The 19,348-nt window shown below is 46.7% G+C and overlaps 1 protein-coding gene across 1 annotated transcript in view; it reads left to right on the top strand.

Annotated features, from left to right (window-relative positions):
- Positions 1–19,348, top strand: part of FER1L6 (fer-1 like family member 6) — a 251,737-nt gene that overhangs the window by 168,647 nt on the left and 63,742 nt on the right. The window contains exons 20-22 of the mRNA XM_062188016.1: positions 2,373–2,497; positions 7,327–7,461; positions 11,114–11,263. Of these exons, the coding sequence (XP_062044000.1) occupies positions 2,373–2,497; positions 7,327–7,461; positions 11,114–11,263 (410 nt within the window). The remainder of the gene's footprint in view (positions 1–2,372; positions 2,498–7,326; positions 7,462–11,113; positions 11,264–19,348) is intronic.

The following is a 19,348-nucleotide window of genomic DNA, read 5'->3' as shown; positions in this document are numbered from 1 at the left end:
CTAGAGTCTGCACCCTTTTATTCAGCATTATTCATCCATGTGCCATATTCTCATTTTACACGAATAGCTTTGTGTGGCACATAGCGTGCTTCTTTGTCTTTTTTTTTCTTTCATCAAGCACTAGATTTTATTTAACATTTATTTATTACTTGAAAGAGTTACACACAGAGAGAAAAAGAGGCAGAGAGAGAGAGAGAGAGAGAGAGAGAGAGAAAGAGAGAGTGAGGTCTTCTACCTACTCGTTCACTCCCCAATTGGCCGCAACAGCCAGAGGTGCACTGATCCGAAGCCAGGAGCCCAGAGCTTCTTCCGGGTCTCCCATGCAGATGCAGGGACCCAAGGACTTGGGCCATCTTCACTGCTTTCCCAGGCCAGGGCAGAGATCTTGATTGGAAGTGGAGCAGCTGGGACTTGAGCCAGTGCCCATATGGGATGCCAGCATTGCAGGCGGTGGCTTTACCCACTATGCTACAGTGCTGGTCCCAGCACTAGATTCTTAAGATCCATCCATTTTACAATGTAGACCTCTAATTCATGGCATCTACGTGTTCATCTAAGCCTTTAACATTTTTCCTTCCTACTCGCCTAGAGATAGACACTGAAGTTGTTTTAAGCTTCTCACCAGCACAGGTCATGTTGCCATGAGCAATAATAACAGCACACCAGCATCTTCATACCACATGTAAAATTCTTCCCCTGTGTCAGGTGCCATTTTAAGCCTCTCACCACCAAAGTAACCAAACTAGTGGCAATTTCCACCCTTATTTTACAGCTGAGGAAATAAAGTCCCAGAGATGGTAGCAACCATGTCCGAGACCCATATAGACCCATATGGACATGATATAAACCTGGGAGTGGCACGGAAGAGGGATGCATGGTGTATTCGTACCCTCAGTTTAACTAAGTAGAGCTGGTCAATTTAGTGTAGGAGTTCGTGTCTACCAGTCATCATGTCAGCACAAATAAACAGGGGCTCGCTGTGCACAGAAGCTTGGGGAGAGACAGGTAAATGGGACTGTGTGAGGAAGTAAAAAGAAATAAGAAAAAAAAAGCACAAGGGGCCTTGCAAGGGCCAAGGACCATAACGTCCCACAAGCCAAGAAATAGAGTGAACTCAACTCCTGCTTGAGGCTTCCCCACTGAACCCTGATCTGCCCTAAACTGCAGCCCCTTCTCTGCCTCTCTTGCTGTCACAGAGGTGCGCTTGCTCCTGTCCTTTTCTCCCATGTCTTTTGCCTCTGCACCTGTGTCTCTTACAGGATACTCTGGCCTCTCCAGGGAGCTCCCCAAGGGCAGGAACTGTCTTAGTTACTGTAGAATCTTTACAGACCAAGATGCCTGGTGCACAGTAGGCACTCAAAGTGACTTTGGCTGGCAGAATAGAACAATGGGTGAATGGATGATTCAAAACATTTACTGGGGCTGGCACTGTGGTGCAGCAGGTTAACTCCCTGGCCTGAAGTGCCGGCATCCCATATGGGTGCCGGTTCAAGACCAGGCTGCTCTACTTCGGATGCAGCTCTCTGCTATGGGCTGGGAAAGCAGTAGGAGATGGCCCAGGTCCTTGGGCTCCTGCACCCATGTAGGAGACCTGGAAGAAGCTCCTGGCTCCTGACTTTGGATAGGCACAGCTATGGCTGTTGTGACCAATTGGGAAGTGACCCATCAGATGGAAGACCTCTCTCTCTGTCTTTCTCTCTCTACCTCTCCTCTCTCTGTGTAGCTCTGCCTTTCAAATAAATAAATAAATCTTTAAAAAATTTTACTGAGTTAATAGAAGTAAAAACTACTTTTTGAGGGGTTTCTTCTTCTTCTTCTTCTTCTTCTTCTTCTTCTTCTTCTTCTTCTCCTTCTTCTTCTTCTTCTTCTTCTTCTTCTTCTCCTTCTTCTTCTTCTTCTCCTTCTTCTTCTTCTTCTTCTTCCATCTCTTTCTCTCTCTCTCTCTCTCTCTCCACAAACACACACACAACCACACAACCACACACACCAGTGGAAACAGAAGAATGACTAAGAAGTAAAGTGTGGTTGTTGGAATCAGACAGAAATACAGTGTCTGGCCTGTGTTCACTCTGCAAACATGGGAGAGTATTTTATCTTTGAGAAGGTCATGTTCTTCAGCTAAAAGGGGAGATAATTAGATGTGTTTCACAGATTTGTTGTGACGATCAAGAAACGTGTTAGGAGCACCAGAGAATGGCTGACCCCAAACCACACCATAAGCATCACCTCTTTCTGTCATGGTTAGAGAAGGGTGGCTCCCAGTTTTCCCTGTTTGTTTGAGGGCACTCAGACACTGTCATGCTCAGAGCCGTAGTCACACACTGCTCCTAAAAAGCCACTAATGCCTGTCACTCTCTACAATCTTCCCACAGCCCGGCATGTCTTTCAGCTCAGAGCTCACATGTACCAAGCCCGGGGCCTCATTGCAGCTGACAGCAATGGACTTTCAGACCCCTTTGCCAAAGTCACGTTCATTTCCCACTGCCAGACCACAAAGGTAAGCAGGGAACCAGCCTGCCTCCTCCTGCAGCCTGCAGTAGACCCCGCCTGAGGCCAGATAAAGACAGGGGGCATGTTGCAAAATCTGTGTCTCCAGGTATGCAAATATATGCCGGCAAATACATGGGAAAGATCTGTTGTTCCGCTGCAATCCATCGTCCAAAGGCAAAGGGAGGAAATCTCAAGGCAAAGGAAAGTTGGAAGGAAAAGTGGAACCTGGCATACTTAGAGCACCTGCAGATGTGCCAGGCACAATGTCAAGTGCGGTGGGGAAGCAACAAGAGAGAGGACAGCCTAGACAATCCCGGTGAAGCTTGGTTCCAGTCATCTTGGGGGGTGGGGTGGGGGAGGGGTCTTGGTAAGGAGGAAAGTTCTAGTTTTGTGGTCAGGAAGTTCTAGACTTTTTTTTTTTTTTTGACAGGCAGAGTGGAAAGTGAGAGAGAGAGAGAGAGACAGAGAAAAAGGTCTTCCTTTTTGCCATTGGTTCACCCTCCAATGGCCGCTGCGGCCAGCGCATCGCGCTGATCTGAAGCTAGGAGCCAGGTGCTTCTCCTGGTCTCCCATGCGGGTGCAGGGCCCAAGGACTTGGGCCATCCTTCACTGCCTTCCCGGGCCATAGCAGAGAGCTGACCTGGAAGAGGGGCAACCGGGACAGAATCCGGCACCCCGACCGGGACTAGAACCAGGTGTGCTGGCGCCACAAGGCGGAGGATTAGCCTGTTGAGCCACGGCGCCGGCTGGAAACACTAGACTTTTCAGCTGGGTGTGTATTGTGTTGGGGGGCTGTGGATGATACCCTTTCAACACCTCTGAGATTAAGAATTTCCCTCCTCCCCACATTATTGCTTCTTGATGGATGTGAATGTTGCAGGAGCGGGGTCCATGACTGGTCCCTCTGGACTTCCCCTCTCCTATGCCCTGAGTGCTGAAGGCAGAAGGGGCTTCAGATCAGCACAAGTCCAGTGGGCCACCTTCCTCAGTGGATCACCTCCTCCAAGGGTCTCCTCTGTTCTCTGGCTGGCTGTTTGGAGAGCAGGAAGCTCGGTAAAGGACTCTTGGTCTCAGAGCCAACACACAGAAGAAACCTGAGGTTGCCTTCCAGTCCTGCTTTCTAGCTGCATGGGCAAACTATAGGTTTGTCATCTTAAAATAGAGCTGTTTTGAAGAAGCAGAAAGTTAAGTGTATGCAATAATTGATAAATGGTGGCTTTTATATTGGCTGGCGTTGAAAAGGCTAACATTTTTCTCTAAGGCGAGACCCATGACCTGCATGATGGATGAGACTGCATTTTGATTTATGAGGCTCAGACTGACAGCATGATATAAGCCAGCATCACAATCCATTCAGCGCTGGCTCTGTGCCAGGTCTCATCTGGGCTCTGGGAGGTGTGGGGGGCCAGACCCTGCTACCACATGATGTGTGATCCTGGCATGGATGCAGGCCTCTGGACAGGTGAACTGGCTATGGTGCAGTAAGCCCCTTCCAACTGGAATGTCCAAAGTCCCACAAGACCCAAAGTGGAGAGAGGGCTATTTCTGTTTGGGAGGGGAGTCAAATGAGACCTCGGGAGAATGTGGTCTCATCCTCATTCAGCGACTGCGCTGGAAGTAAGAGGAGAGCAGACTGTTCTCTCCTTGTGTTTTGAGAAGTGGTAAATAGCATGGTGACTATCCCATTGCCTGCGACCAAGTCCAAAGTCTTCCATTTGTTGGCTGTGTGATACTAAGAAAAATCTCTTCTGTGGGTGGTCTCTAGATAGCCATGATAACCTCAGTGTACACAACTAGCACAAGGTAGGTAACCAGTACCTGGCTACTCATTTGTACAAGAACGTGGGTGTGGATGGAGTGGGCTGGCTAACAGTCCTGTATGCCAGGCACTTAATGCTCATTGTCTCAGGCAGTGTTCATAGTAACTTCACAAGGTAGGTGCTAACTCTATTTAAATGAGGGAAACCAAAGTTTGGAGAGGTTACATCACCTGCCCAAGTTAGACATAGATAGGTAATGAAATGAGGGTTCCTTTAAGCATTATCCGATTCCACACTCTGTCCACAGTATCTGAGCCCCTTCTTTTTAAGTGTTGTCATAAACTCCCAATTGATGTCATCTAACCCATTTATAATGCACGGCTCCATGAGAAAGTCCCTAAGAAATGAGGCTAATCATGGATGCCCTGGCAGAGAAGTGGGAGAACGTACTTTCATTTGAGAGAGCCTCTTATTGCCTCTCAAAGGTGGCCATGTGTTCCTTTATCTCATGGGAGCAATTCTGAGAACAGGGCAGTACCTGCAAATGTAAGGAGTCTTCCATGAGTTCCTGGAAACTATACATTATGAAAAAACCATGCTTGGGTTTTAATTTGTTTTTGCACCCAAATAAACCTATCTTTTAATTCCATTTCCAATGAACTTTTTGGAAGTACCCTTGTAGCTGTGGAGCCCCTTGTGTTAGTGCCTAATATTGTGACTAGCACATTGTAGGTGTTGAATAAATATGTGATAAATGAATGAATGGATGAATGCTGGCCACTGGCATCTTACCATGCAGCATGTATAGCCCAGTGCCATGGAAGATATAAAAATATTTCTACAAGAAAGCTGCTGTGAAGATAAAAAATTGTTTTGGTGTTACACTGTCAGGTGCATGCAGCAAAAGAGATCACATTTCTATTTTCAAAATCAACAACAAAGACCGACGTCTTTGAGACATCAGTCACTGACACAGGATAGCTTTGTACTGTGACTGTCATTCCTGTTTCTTGGTTGATTGAAGCCATTCTTTTCCTGCCAGAAATGTTTGATTTTCTCTGAAATGTTACATTAAATATCTCATTGTGTCGGAGACATACAATGCTCTAAGAGTAAAAAGCATTTTTTGGAAGAAAATTGTGCAAATGTACAATACTTTTATGACTCACCTAAATAAGAGCAATAAAAATGTTCTTTCATGACCACAGTGCAAATAATTTACTACCAATACTGGAGACAGCTGGATGTAAAACTGAGGTGATAGTTTTATACAGGTTTTGGATCCTTGGATGTTAGTCCAGGCCAGGTTTCTCTCCCATCTCTCCTGAAGTGAGCACTGATGGGTCAGAGAGCAATACAGGGCTGCTAAGGAAATTTCCCCAGGGCCAGTGACAACTGTGGGACTGCATTGTTAGCTTTTAATTGCTGCAACTAAATGCCTAAGACAAGCTACTCAGGAAGAAAGGCAATTTACTTTGGTTTACAGTTTTGGAGATTCACAGTCCAAGATTCATAGGCCCTATTGGCTCAGCCATGTGGTAAGGCAGGAAGATGGCTCTGGCAGAGTGTGTGTGGAGAGGGCAATCCTATGGTGAGCCAGGACGCAGAGAGAGAGAGAGAGAGAGAGAGAGGCTAGGTCTGATTCCAGATTTTATAACCAACATTCACATTAGAAATACCTTCCCAGGGTATGCCCCATTGACCTAGAGACATGCCATGAGGCCCACCTTCTACACACCATAATTGTATTAAGTTTCCACCCTCTCAACATCAACACAAGCTCACGGTTAAACTTGAAGTGTCTGCATGAGTTCTGGAGCCATATCCTATTCAAACCGTATCAGGTGTATTTGACTGAAAAACCAGGGAAGAGAGATAAATATGATTGTGGACCATTGCCAGGACCGGCCCCACATGATAACAGGGTAATTTCTGCCCCGTGCATTGCAATTCCAGCCTTCCACTTCGTGAAGCTGGCATGTTTCCAAAGAACTATTTCAATAGAGCAGTGGATGCAGGTCCAAATAGCTCTCTCTTCATTTGAATAGGATTGCAGGGGCCTGTGAGGTATCTGAGGCTCTTGGTCATTTACACAGAATACTTTCCTTTGTCTTTTGCTTTCTCCATCTGTATAATGGGTACAGCCAACTACTAGTGTCAGAATTTGCCATCATAGCAGACAAACCTCATGAAAGAAACATGTCTTGCAAATAGTGAGGGTTGTTTTAAAGACCAGGATCTTTACCTAAATCAGTAAATATCCATAAAACAATAGAATTCCAAATAATGAATATTAAATTTTAAACCCAACTTCAGTGTATGTATTTGATGGCAAAATCTATGGGAGAGGGAGCAGGAGAGGGGAGGGTTGTGGGTGGGAGGGACGTTATGTGGGGGGGAGCCACTGTTGGGAGGGAAGTTATGGGGGGGAAAAGCCACTGTAATCCATAAGCTGTACTTTGGAAATTTATATTTGTTAAATAAAGGTTAAAAAATCTAATTGTTCCTAATTTAAGGATCAGAGATCTCCCCCATTGTCAGTTTTTCCATCATAAAATGAAGACAGTATTAGCATCTACTTGGTGAGAGTGAATGAGGTTAGCAGGCTGGGCTTTGGTGCCCAAGTTGGATCCAAGTTCTACCACTTACCAACCCTGGACAAGTGAGCCTTAGCTTTCTGGCCTTTAAGGTTTATGTAAGTAACTGTACTGACGTTCCTGAATCACGAGCTTTGAATGTGACAGTGCATATAAAGCACAGTAACCAACACACAGTAGGTGCTCAACAAAGAGTAGCTAGTGTTCTCCTCACGGTACTACGGGGAGGAGGGAGTCAAAACTGTGTACGTAAATAAGATGTTAGATACTGCTCTGCTCATGAAACTTCAGACTGTCCGCTCCTCCGGGGCAGGGAACCTTCACATCCCCCTAGCATTCAGCAGACAGCATCCACGCAGTTTATACAGCGACTTGAGCGTTGAGTGAGTGACAATGGTGGCCCTCTGTAAGTGCCCACTGAATGAACCTTGGAGCCCCCTACAATCCAGTTGAATGATGCTCTTGGTCCCTCCTTGCAGATCATCCCTCAGACCCTCTCCCCGACCTGGAACCAGATGCTGCTGTTCAATGAGCTGGTGCTGCATGGAGATGAGAAGGAGCTGGTGGAGTCCCCTCCCCTGGTGGTGGTAGAGCTCTATGACAGCGATGCGGTGGTGAGTGTCCCCTGGGCCAGGGCTGACTGTGCCTCAGTAACAGTGGCACGTTGAACGGAAGTCCTGGCACCGGGAGCGGTCAGGACCCTAGGTGTACTGAGAGGCGATCCCAGCCTCAGAAAATGATTCAGAGCCAGGAAATTTGATGATGATGATTTGTTTACTAAAGGTTTTATTTTTTTTTAAAGTTAGATTTCTCTCTATATTACATTAAAACTGGATCTGGTTTGCAACACTGATAGACACTTCTTTAGGAATGTGTTAGTTATATAAAGCAACTCACTGCTGCCCCCAGTCCCCAGCTGATTCTATGTTATCGCTGTTTAATAAAAAAAAAAAATGTGTTTTGCAAACAGGAGGTTGGTACTGGTCTAGCTGGCTGGAAAAAAACTGATGGGTATGGTCACTGACTCAGCCTTTGTAATTGGAGCTCTTTTTCTTCTGGGCTGATGTCTCTAAGCCCTGTGATAACGCATTCGTCTCTGTGTCCTTTCTTTTTTTTTTTTTATCTTTTTTTTTATTAAACTTTTATTTAATGAATATAAATTTCCAAAGTACAGCTTATGGGTTACAATGGCTTCCCCCTCCCAAAACTTCCCTCCCACCCACAACCCTCCCCTTTCCCGCTCCCTCTCCCCTTCCAATCACATCATGATTCATTTTCAATTCTCTTTATATACAAAAGATCAGTTTAGTATATATTAGGTAACGATTTCAACAGTTTGCCCCCACATAGCAATTCTGTTAAGATGTTAACCAGCTTCTTCCTCTGCACAACTGCTTCTGTTCTGAAATCCTGGGGGAGACTCAAAACTTACTGCAAGATTTTTCTGAACTTACTAAGACAAATTTTTTTTTCCTTTTTAATTAAGAAGTCTAAAGAAAAAGGCAGTTTTCCTTATTTTACTTTTTGTCTCTGCATCTCGGGAGGCTGTAGTAGCACAAATAGATGAGGTACTTTAAAAACTTCATGGAAAATAGCTTTTATGAATTTCCCACGAAGTATTTGAAGACTCCCTTGTATTACTTGTGACAGTTATTCCAAGAAGCCTTCCTGAATATTCCTGTGAAGTGCACTCCTGAGAGCGAGGTCAGGAGGGAATTAGGCCTTGAAGGTCATAGAAGGCGAGCAGGGACCCCCAGAGAGCATGAGGCTCTTGTTTCCCAGACACAGAAAGGTCAAAAACCTTCTCCAAGGTCACAGCCACCTGGAGGCAAGAACCAGGACTTGAATACATGTTTCCCTGACCCTGTCCCCCTGCATGTGTGGTGGCTACTGTGGCAATCCCCCCTATACACACACACTGATTCTTCACATCTCTCCCTTCCTCTGGGCCCCATACCTCTGCCACAAATTGGAATGTATATCTATATATGTATATGTACATATATACATGAGAATTTCTGCCACTCAGTATATTAATACGGATTTCCTGTAGGGAAGACAACAAATAAACGCCTTTCAATGCTGTTCCTCACAACAGGCTTCCCCTGAAAGTGTTCGCTGTCTATTTGAAAGGCAATGATTGCCATCAAGCATCTTTGAAAGTCCCTGCTACATCAGCCTCCCAGGGCCTGCATTTCTCTTTGCTGCCCTGTTGTCTTCCATTTCCTTTCTAGATCTCTTTTTTTTATGATTGCCTTTCCTGGACATACCCTAAGTCAAAATCTTTTCAGAAGAAAAAATAAAAAGCTTGTATTCTTGAATCTAAAAGAAAAGAAAATGTAAAAGCTTGCACTTCCCTTCTGGAAAAGTATGAATGGATTTGCAAAAGATTTTGTTCAAACCTGTGGGTTGCTTCTAAATGGTGCCCCAAACGTGGTGGTGATTGAATGATTAGAATTGGGCAGCCAGCCTGTGCTTCCAGTCTGGAGTTTTCTCTCATTTCCCAGAGGCTTTTACTTCTTGTGAGGGGCTGCTGGATCTAAAAGATGAGCTTCTCTCTGGTAAGTGGATTGCTTGGGTGTATGTTTACTCTTTTTTTTCCAAATGGTAATTTGAATGAACCATTTCTAGGTGGTATAAAGGACAAATTATTGGGCAGATCACTCATTTTATGTCCAACTACCGCGACTCCACCCATACTGGAAACAGATGTAACCCCACCACAGGATACCAGCAGACAACTTTGTTCATGTTCAAGCCTAGCTGAACAGAAGTCCCATTTCTATCCCAGCTGAGATGCCTTCCGTAGCAGGGGTTGCAAGTGCTGGTTCACGAGTCTGAAGGCAGTGAGGCGGTGTGGCTGCAAAGACCAAACCCCAGCCAAAACAGAATGTGACTGCTGTGCCTTCCCTGTGGAGGTCATTGATCCAACAGCTTTCACCCAGCACATGTGCATCAAGGGTCTTCCTTGGACCAGGGGACAGAGCAGTGAAGACTGCTCACAGCTCCCTCTCCCCATGGAGCTTGCATTTCTGGGTTTCTGGGATAGCAAAGGAGAGTGGTTGGTCCAGGACATGGTACTCCTAGGGCAATGTGGACGCAGGCTCCTGGGAGCTAGACTCGGGAATTCTTATACAGTTCTTAGAGAAACTTACAGCCTATCTATCATCTATCTGTCTATCCAGCTGTCTATCTATCTATCATCTATATTAATCTGTTGATTTGTATCTATCTAGATAGATACAGTTTGTAGATATTTTAATATCCTCCTTTTACTACCAAGAAAAATAGGGCAGAGCAACCTTATCACTGAAATGTATTGACCTCCTCCTCCTCCTTCTCCTTCTCCTTCTTCATCATCATCATCATCATCATCATCTTAGTTTGTATGAGCCATTTGTTGTATACCAGTTACTGTGCAAATCATATATAACATTACATTACACTTCACCACTCAAGTAATATTATTACTTTTGACCCCTTTTTAGTTATGAGGCTTAAAAAGTTCAAGTATCTGACTTGAGGCCACCGAGATAGGATATAGCAGATTTTTTTAAAAAAAAGATTTATTTGTTTATTTGAAAGGCAGAGTTTACAGAAAGTGAGAGGGAGAAACAGAAATACAGCTTCCATCTGCTGGTTCACTCCCCAGATGGCTGCAACAGCCAGAGTTGGGCCAGTCCAAAGCCAGGCAAGTCTCCCAAGTGAATGCAGGGACCTAACGATGTGGGCCACATCCTCTGCTTTCCCAGGCACATTAGCAGGGAGCTGGATTGGAAATGGAGCAGCCAGGACATGAACTGGTGCCCATAGGGGATGGTGGGACTGTAGGTGGCAGCTTTACTTGCTACACCGCAGCACTGGCTCTGAAAGTAACAGATTTGAGAATTTTAATGCAGATTTGCCTGGTTCCAAATCTCATGCTCCCAACAACAGTGTCCTATCCTGGAGATCCTTTGGAATGTTTTCTGCCACTTAATGTTTCCCTTCCAGCCTACCCTGACGATTATTTTAACTTTAGAGTCCAGTCCGCAAGGAGAGAGAGAGTCCCTCTGATGAACCTCTGTGTTTTCCCTGGGAGCCTGCGTAGATCCCCTCTGCTTCTCAAGCTCGTTGAAACAGGCAAGAGTCTCTTGGAAGAAGAAGAAACAAGACAGAAGCCAAGAGGGAGATACTGATGCTGACAGTTTGGGGAAAATCATTACAAGATTGTGCTGATGTGGGTGAGAAGCAGGTGGACAACATGTCATTTCTTTTCTGCCTCAGGGGAAGCCAGAATATTTGGGTGCCACGGTGGCTGCTCCTGTTGTGAAGCTAGCTGACCAAGACTATGAGCCACCCAAGCTCTGCTATCACCCCATCTTCTGTGGGAACCTCTCTGGAGGGGACCTCCTTGCTGTGTTTGAGCTGCTGCAGGTAAGTGAACCAGAAGTTACTCCTGTACTGGGTGTCTGCCTGGTCCACCTGGCCAGAGAAGCAGCCTTGCTGGAAGTTCCACTCCAGTGAAGCTGTGCCTGGTCTCCCTGCTGTCATGTGTCTGGGAGTGCCCCCTTCTGGGGATCTGAGAGGTGCCACTTAGGGACTCAGGTGACTCAGAATCCTGTAGGCTTGGCCAACAGTGCTGGAGAGCCCCATGTGCGGGTTCCTGCATTCCATACAGACCGTAAAAGGATGTGGAGGGGGAAGGGAGCAAATGTTTGTGGGCGTTTACTCAGGCACCTTTTACTGTCTCACACGCCTTTCATCACATTGGGCCTGCCGCAGTCCTGCAGGGATAGGTAGTATAATTCCCATTTTACAGATAGTAAACTGAGGACCAGAGCTGACTGACTTACCTCCTCCTGTGGCTGGTGGGTGGTGGAGCTGGGGACTGAACTCCTCATGCTGTACCACGTTTCCTGCAGACAAGTAACTCAATCCTAAGACCTAGTAGAACTCATGAACATGTGTCTGGAAAGCAGAAGCAGAATACGGGTGAGGGAATCTGAGAACGTGGTCTCACTGTCCAGTAGATGACCTAACAGGACATGGAAGCAACTGGAAGTGAACATTTCCCAGTTTGCCTTTGGAACACCAGTCCCTCCAAAAATAGTGAAAAGAAAGCCTAGGAAATGCTTCACGCTACATATCTCAATAACATTGTTTTTATTTCCATTGCTTTTATTTTAAAGGTTATTTTCCTTTTAGATCAAGTATATTTTTAACCTAGTAACATGAAATTTTCTTTTTAAAAATATAACTGGGTCCAATTTTTAAAAAGTGGTTACCAAATAACAGCAGAAGTGGTAAAGAGGCTGGGGGAATGACTGACTAGGGAAAAGCCACTCTGGTTCAGCACTGGCTTTTGCACCTGGCAGAGCTGAGGCTCAGGGCTAACTGACTTGGATTGATTATATGAAGCTGCTTCTCCACGTGCTCTGGGCCTGAGTCTCCTCCACCTGTCGGTGAGGGCTGAACTGGTGGTTCCTTAGAGGCCCTAGGAGGACCAGCTCTCTGAGGTCTGTGGTCCCAGCTCTCCTCCTCCCCATTCTGTACTGAGTGGGTGCTCTGGTGAGAGACCCTGCTGCTTCCTAATAGCTGATTTAGAAGCAGAAGCACGTAGCCTGAGAGATACAGTTTATTAGGGCTTCATCAGATTGTCTTCTCACTTGATCACTTGTTCAGAAGGTGGTTTGAGCATCAGCATGACTCTCTTATCTTTTGGATCTTGTACATGCTGAGCAAGCTGGGCTGGAAAAGGCTTTCATCGCTCCCCAGCTGCTCTCAGTTTCGGCTGTGGATGACTTACCTGGCTTCTCCATCACTAAAATACATCCCTGTCTCAGAAGAAGGACGCAGTGTATTTGTTCTATGCAGCAGAAAAAATGTATTCCTTGCACTTCCTCCCCTATGCTACCTGGCTCCCAGTCCTGGCTCATAGCCCTGCTGTTTTCCCAGCCAGACTCTCTGGTTTGAAAATTCGGAGTTGGCCCTAGTTCCTCATACTGTGTCTGCAGTGTTCACAGTGAGGCCAGCCTCGTGGAAGGGCTCAAGTCTTCCCTGTTACCATGGGCTCTTTTAGTTCTCATCTGATTGTTGCATTGGCCTCTTTGCTGGCCCACTGGCCTCCTGTGCTTTTCCTGTCTACTGGCTCCTTCACATTGCCTCCAGAACACAAGTTGGTCATACCATTCTGCTCTGCAGAAATCCTCAGTGGCTCCCCATTCTTACCCATGGAACAGTCCCTGAAGTCTTTCTTGAGAGAATACCAGATTCTTTAAATACAATAAAAAGAATGTTTGAGAAATGGATCCTATCATATGACTATTGGGGATTAGAAATATATCATATCATATAACTATTGGAGATTAGAAGTTTTTATTTTTTATTTTTATTTATTTTATTAGTTGTTTTTTTGACAGGCAGAGTTAGACAGTGAGAAAGAGAGAGACAAAGAGAAAGGTCTTTCTTCCGTTGGTTCATCCCCCAAATGGCTGCTATGGCTGGCGTGCTGAGCCGATCTGAAGCCAGGAGCTAGGTGCTTCCTCCTGGTCTCCCATGTAGGTGCAGGGCCCAAGCACTTGGGCCATCCTCCACTGCCCTCCTGGGCCACAGCAGAGAGTTGGCCTGGAAGAGGAGCAACCTGGACAGAATCTGGTGCCCCAACCGGGACTAGAACCCGGGGTACTGGCGCCGCAGGTGGAGGATTAGCCTAGTGAGCCGCGTTGCTGGCCTAGAGATGCCTATTAATATGGTAAAGATTCCAAGAAGTCCCGAGAAGTTCTGCCATAAAGGACTTTTTAAAAAATTTCTTTTCAAAACCCAATATCCAAATGTTTTTGACCACAGTTTTTTGTTTTTGTTTTTTTGCATGATAACTGTTAATATTCCATGAAGAGAAAAATTCAGCCTAGGATATGTGACATTTCCAAAGATTGGCTGATAGACACTCCCCAGTGGTCTGTCTTCAGACCACTTTCTGAGGCTCATATTTTAGCATATTCCTCTACATATACTGTGTCCTCTTTACCTAGCTGACTCAGAATTCCCTGATCTCCGAACTCAGAGGTACTCTTCTCCTTTTAGCCATTCTGTTAACTCATTCTGAGCTGTCTGCCTACTCTGCCCACTCCAGGTTCTACCTTCCCATGTACCTCTCTGTGCAAATGATCAACATCAAAATTCAGAACGAGAGATGACTCTGAAGGATAGGTGTTATGGCAAACTAGGCATTGTGGCACTACTTGGGATACCCACATCTCATATCAGAGTGCCTGGGTTCAAGTCCACACTCAACTTTCGATTCAGTATTCTTGCTCATGTACATCTTGTGTGGCAGCTGGTGTCAGCCAAGTGCTTGGGTCCCTGCCACAGAAGGAGTTCTGGGCTCCTGGGTTTGGCTTCACACAGCCCTGGCTGTTGTAGGCATTTGGGAAATGAACCAGGGGATAGATGATCTCTGTCTCTTTCCCTCTGCATTTCAAATATAAACAAACAAACTCTTCCAGGAAGCTTTCCCCACCCTACCTCATTCAAATATTCTCTCCTCTTCCATCCTGTTTTTCTATTTAGTTTGGGCTATGGGAAAGTCAGTTTACAGGTTAGTTTCCTCCATTAGTTTGTAAGGATTATGAAGGCAACGAATACTTCACTCGTTCCATCACATATTACCTGAGTGTCTCTTAAGGCACCAGATATGTTCTTAACAAAACAAGCAAATCTCCGTACCCTCCTGGGGTTTATTGCTAGTGAGGAGGAGACAATAGGCAGCACTGTGTAAATGATATTATGACATCAATATACAAATCATAGAGTTTGTTACAGTGTGGTGAGTGCTGAGGAAAAAAGGTAAAGCAATAGGAGGTGGACCTGCGTGTGTATTGGAAACAGGGACAGAGCTGACACTTTAGGCACCAAGGGAAGTCTCACTGAGAAAGTGGTGTTCAGGTCAAGGCCTGAAGAGGGAAGGAACTGTGCCATGAAGACAACTGGGCAAGAGCCTTTGGTGCAGAGGGAACAGCTAACACCAGACCCTGGGTACACTCAGGAGGAGGCTGATGCACGTGCAGTGGAGTTGGGTGGGGGGAGGGGATGGGATGAGGTTAGGGTGAGAGAGCACATGGAGCCTTGTGGGTACGTTGACTTTTATCTGGGAGAGACTGGAAGGCAAGAGAGGGTTTCCAACGTTATGTTGAGCACAATGGATGCTGGGCCAAGTACGTTCTGATGGGGAAAGGGGGAAGCTGGAAGGCCAGTTGGGAGATTCTTGAAATCATGCAGACTGGAGACAAGGGTGGTTTAGATCAGGATTGTAACCTTGGAAAGGAAGAGAGATGGAATGTGGGCGGACATATATGAATGGCAGAGTCCACAGAATTGGAAGTGAGATGCAAGATTCATCTTCACGTCACTCATAGAAGCCAACAATATTTTGTCCATAATAATTTCTCAATAAAATATTGTAGAATGTATTTATTCACTTGTTCGATTAACAAACCTTTGTATGGGGTAGATTTCAACTTTCAGACCATTATCTGGGCCACTTACAGCACCTCTGCCTGCTGTTCTCTCAAAACTGGCTTGTTTTGAAACTTTTGCCTCCTCCTCCTTTAAGCTCCCCTTCTCTGTATTTAAAGCACTCATTTAAAAATAGTTTTGTAATTGTCCTCTTATTTTTAGAACCCTCTCTCTCCTTTCAGAAATTTCCTCTTATTTGCTGTTTGAATATTCTAAAAAAGTTACCTTCCTTGCTTAGAATGTTTTTTTTTCCTGAATAAAAAAATACCTGTAAACATGATGGTTTAAGACAGTAAACATTTATTATCTTGTGGTTCTGGAGGTCATAAGTATGAAAGGATCTCACGGAACTGAAGTCGATGTGTTAGCAGGGCTGATTTCCTTCTGGAAGCCCTAGGGAGTCTGTGTCCTTGCCTTGTGCAGCTTCTGGGACCTACTTGCATCTCCTGGTTTGTGGCCCCTTCCTCCATCTTCAAGCTGGCAGTGTGTTGTCTCCCTCTCCCTCTCCCTCTCCCTCTCCCTCTCCCTCTCCCTCTCCCTCTCTCTTCCTTTCCCCTCCCTCTCTCCTCCCCTCCCCTCCCCCACCCTCTCCCTCCTTCTCTCCTCCCCTCCCCACTCTCTTCTCCTCTCCTCTCCTCTCCTCTCCTCTCCTCTCCCCTCCCCTCCCCTCCCCTCCCCTCCCCTCCCCTCCCCTCCTCTCCTCTCCTCTCCTCTCCTCTCCTCTCCTCTTTCTCACTCCTGCTTCCATTACTTCCATTGTCACATCTGCTCTGACTCTGACCTTCCTACCTCCCCCTTAAAAGGATCCTTGTCATTAGACTGGGCCTGCCCAGATAACCCAGGATGTCCTCCTCATCTGAACACCCTTAATTCAGTCATGTCTTCCATGTGCCTTTTGTCATGTAAGGCCGTATATTCATAGATTCTGGGGATTGTAATGTGGAAATATTTCCCAACTTCTAGAAAGATCTCCTTAGCCTTCTTTTAGGACTATTTTACCATATATGTATCAGGAAGGATCGAGTTGCCAGCTCCTGGCTTTAGCCAAGTGCAGCCCAGTGATTGTGGGTATTTGAGAAGTAAGCTAGCAGATGGGAGCACTCTCTTTCTTCCTTTTGTTTTTTATTTTTGCCAGGCAGAGTTAGACAGTGAGAGAGAGAGACAGAGACAGAGTTATAGACAGTGAGAGAGACAGAGAGAAAGAGCTTCCTTTCATTGGTTCATTCCCCTAATGGCCACCATGGCCGGTGCTGCGTCGATCTGAAGCCAGGAGCTGGGTACTTCCTCCTGGTCTCCCATGGGGTGCAGGGACCCAAGCACTTGGGCCATCCTCCTCTGCCCTCCCGGGCCACAGCAGAGAGCTGGACTGGAAGAGGAGCAACCGGGACAGAATCTGGTGCTCCAACTGGGACTAGAACCTGGGGTGCTGGCACCACAGGCGGAGAATTAGCCAAGTGAGCCATGGCACCGGCCCACACTCTCTGTTTCAAATAATAATGATAAAAAGATTAGGATGCCTTGAAGATGAGCTCCAATCTTTACCAGAGTCAGCAATTTCCAGCTTACCCTGGCTCCTTGGGAACTTCCTGTGTGCCAGAAGTGTGTCAAGGCTTTTCATGGTGCCCCGGTGATTGTTCACAGCTGCTCCCTGAATTAGGTGTCACCATCTTCACTTTACCAGTGACAGAACCGAGACTCAGAAACACTGAGAAACCTGTCCAAGTTCTCACAGCTAGTGAACAGTGGGGCCCAGGACTGGCCCTTAACCACGTACCAAACAGACGTCACAGAAGTGCAGATGCTGGGCTGAGGGAGACAGTGGAGGAGAGAACAGGAGATGTCACAGAAGTACAGAAGCTGGGCTGAGGGAGACGGCGGAGGAGAGAGGCGTTGGAGGCTTCAGGACAGGGAAGGGACTGGAGTTGTGTGTGACTGCAACACTGAGCCTCCCCCTAAATTCTGCATTCTGGGCACCTCACTTGTTCCCCCTTGTCCCAGCTCTGAGGCTGGACCCGTGTTGAGGCTGATATTTTGCCTCCACTGGGGTGTTAAAGCAATCTGGCTTTTGGACCAACGTAGCCTGCTTGCCCTCTGTCCTTACTGCTTCCCCCTCATAACAATCCCCTATGTTCCCTTCATGCCATGTGCCAAATGGCTGCGCACGATGTGGTTTTATAAGCCAGCCACTGGCCCATTTCACTGTGAAAAGCTTAATCTTGACTGGCAGTAAAACCGTTTGATCTCCAACATGTTGGGGGAATCTTCAAGGGCTATGTTAACATTTTTTTTAACCTTTTAATTTATTAATTAATTTGAAAGGCAGAGAGACAGGCAGACAGACAGAGATCATTCATCTGCTCATGCATTCCCCAAACGCTGGGCCAGGTTGAAACCAGGAATCTATCGCAAACCAGATTTCCCACATGGGTAGCAGGAACTCAGGTACTTCAGCCATCACCTGCTGCCACAGGTGATTTGGAAATGAGCAGAGACTCAAACCCAGGCTCTCCAGCATGGGATGTGGGCATCCCAAGCAGTGTCCCAAGTGTTGAACTCCTAAGAGCGTCTTTCAGTCATGTGTGGGGCAAAAGGCTCTTGAAGGCATTGCCCAGGCCAACAGTGCTGCGGGCTCGGGAGGAGGAAACATTGGTGCTGCTCAACAAGCACACTCAGGCGCAGCCTCTCCCCTGGCACCACCACAGCTGTCCTGTGGCTCTACCATGGAAGCCAGAGGGGGCAAGTAGCTTTCCCAAAGAGGTGATGCCGGCAGGATAATCACTCATCTCTCATGGCAAGGCAGTATTGGTGTTCCTCCTCATTAGCCGCCGCTTCTTAAACGGCTCTGGTTCTTTCTGCAGCACCATTGTCTCGAGCCCATTTGGCACTGGCTGTGTCATCTTTTTCTGCGCTTTCTTATAATTAGCTTAAGCACATCTGCTGCCGCCAGCTAGAATGTCTGTGAAGAAGAGATGGGGATATGTCTGTGCTTCGCAGATTTTCATGAGCAATCAAGCTTTTTCCAGCACATGGGGCTAATATGTCTGTCCGCCAATAAACATTTATCAAGAACTCATTGTATGTGGTACATCACTTGAGGGGCTTGGAGAGTGAAATGAAGTAAACATAGACTCCCTTTTGGCCAAGTCCTATTCATTTTTTCAAGCAGGCAAACAGCCACAGTGAGAAGAACCACCTGCTCCAGAGCGATGTTGAACATTGCCCAATATCCAAGGATCAGAGAGGGAAAGTGATTTGTGCAGGGACACACAGCACAGCCTGCTTTCCAGACTGAGCCCCCTAACTTCAATGCTGAGCCCATATGGAGGACACACTGCACTCAGAAGGCATCTAAGTTGGAGCAGGAGCACAGTAGCTGGGGCCAGGTCAGGGAAGGCTTCGTGAAAGATGTATGTGCTGAGCCAGGTCGTAGAGGCAGTGTGGATGGCCGAGGCAAATGGAGAGACCTTGTCTTCATGGAACACGCTAAGTCCTTTGTGCGAGATTTCAGCAAAGCACAATGGTTGTCCTCCTGCAGTTCCATGGTCTCCAAATGCCCAAGGTGACACCTTTCATCCTGGAGCTCTGCCTTCAAAAGACTTCATTTTCAGCCGGCACCGCGGCTCACTAGGCTAATCCTCCACCTTGCGGCGCTGGCACACTGGGTTCTAGTCCCGGTCGGGGCACCGATCCTGTCCTGGTTGCCCCTCTTCCAGGCCAGCTCTCTGCTGTGGCCAGGAAGTGCAGTGGAGGATGGCCCAAGTGCTTGGGCCCTGCACCCCATGGGAGACCAGGAGAAGCACCTGGCTCCTGCCATCGGATCAGCGCGGTGCGCCTACCGCGGCGGCCATTGGAGGGTGAACCAAGGCAAAAGGAAGACCTTTCTCTCTGTCTCCCTCTACTGTCTACTCTGCCTGTCAAAAAAAAAAAAAAAAAAGACTTCATTTTCTGCTTCACCGTTCGATGTCTCTCTTTGGAGCCATGCACTGTGGCTTTTCTGGAGATCTT

The sequence above is a fragment of the Lepus europaeus genome, chromosome 4 (assembly GCF_033115175.1).
Source record: "Lepus europaeus isolate LE1 chromosome 4, mLepTim1.pri, whole genome shotgun sequence".
NCBI lineage: Eukaryota > Metazoa > Chordata > Mammalia > Lagomorpha > Leporidae > Lepus > Lepus europaeus.
Note: the sequence above shows the minus strand (reverse complement) of the source record. Positions and strands in the feature narration are given on the sequence as shown.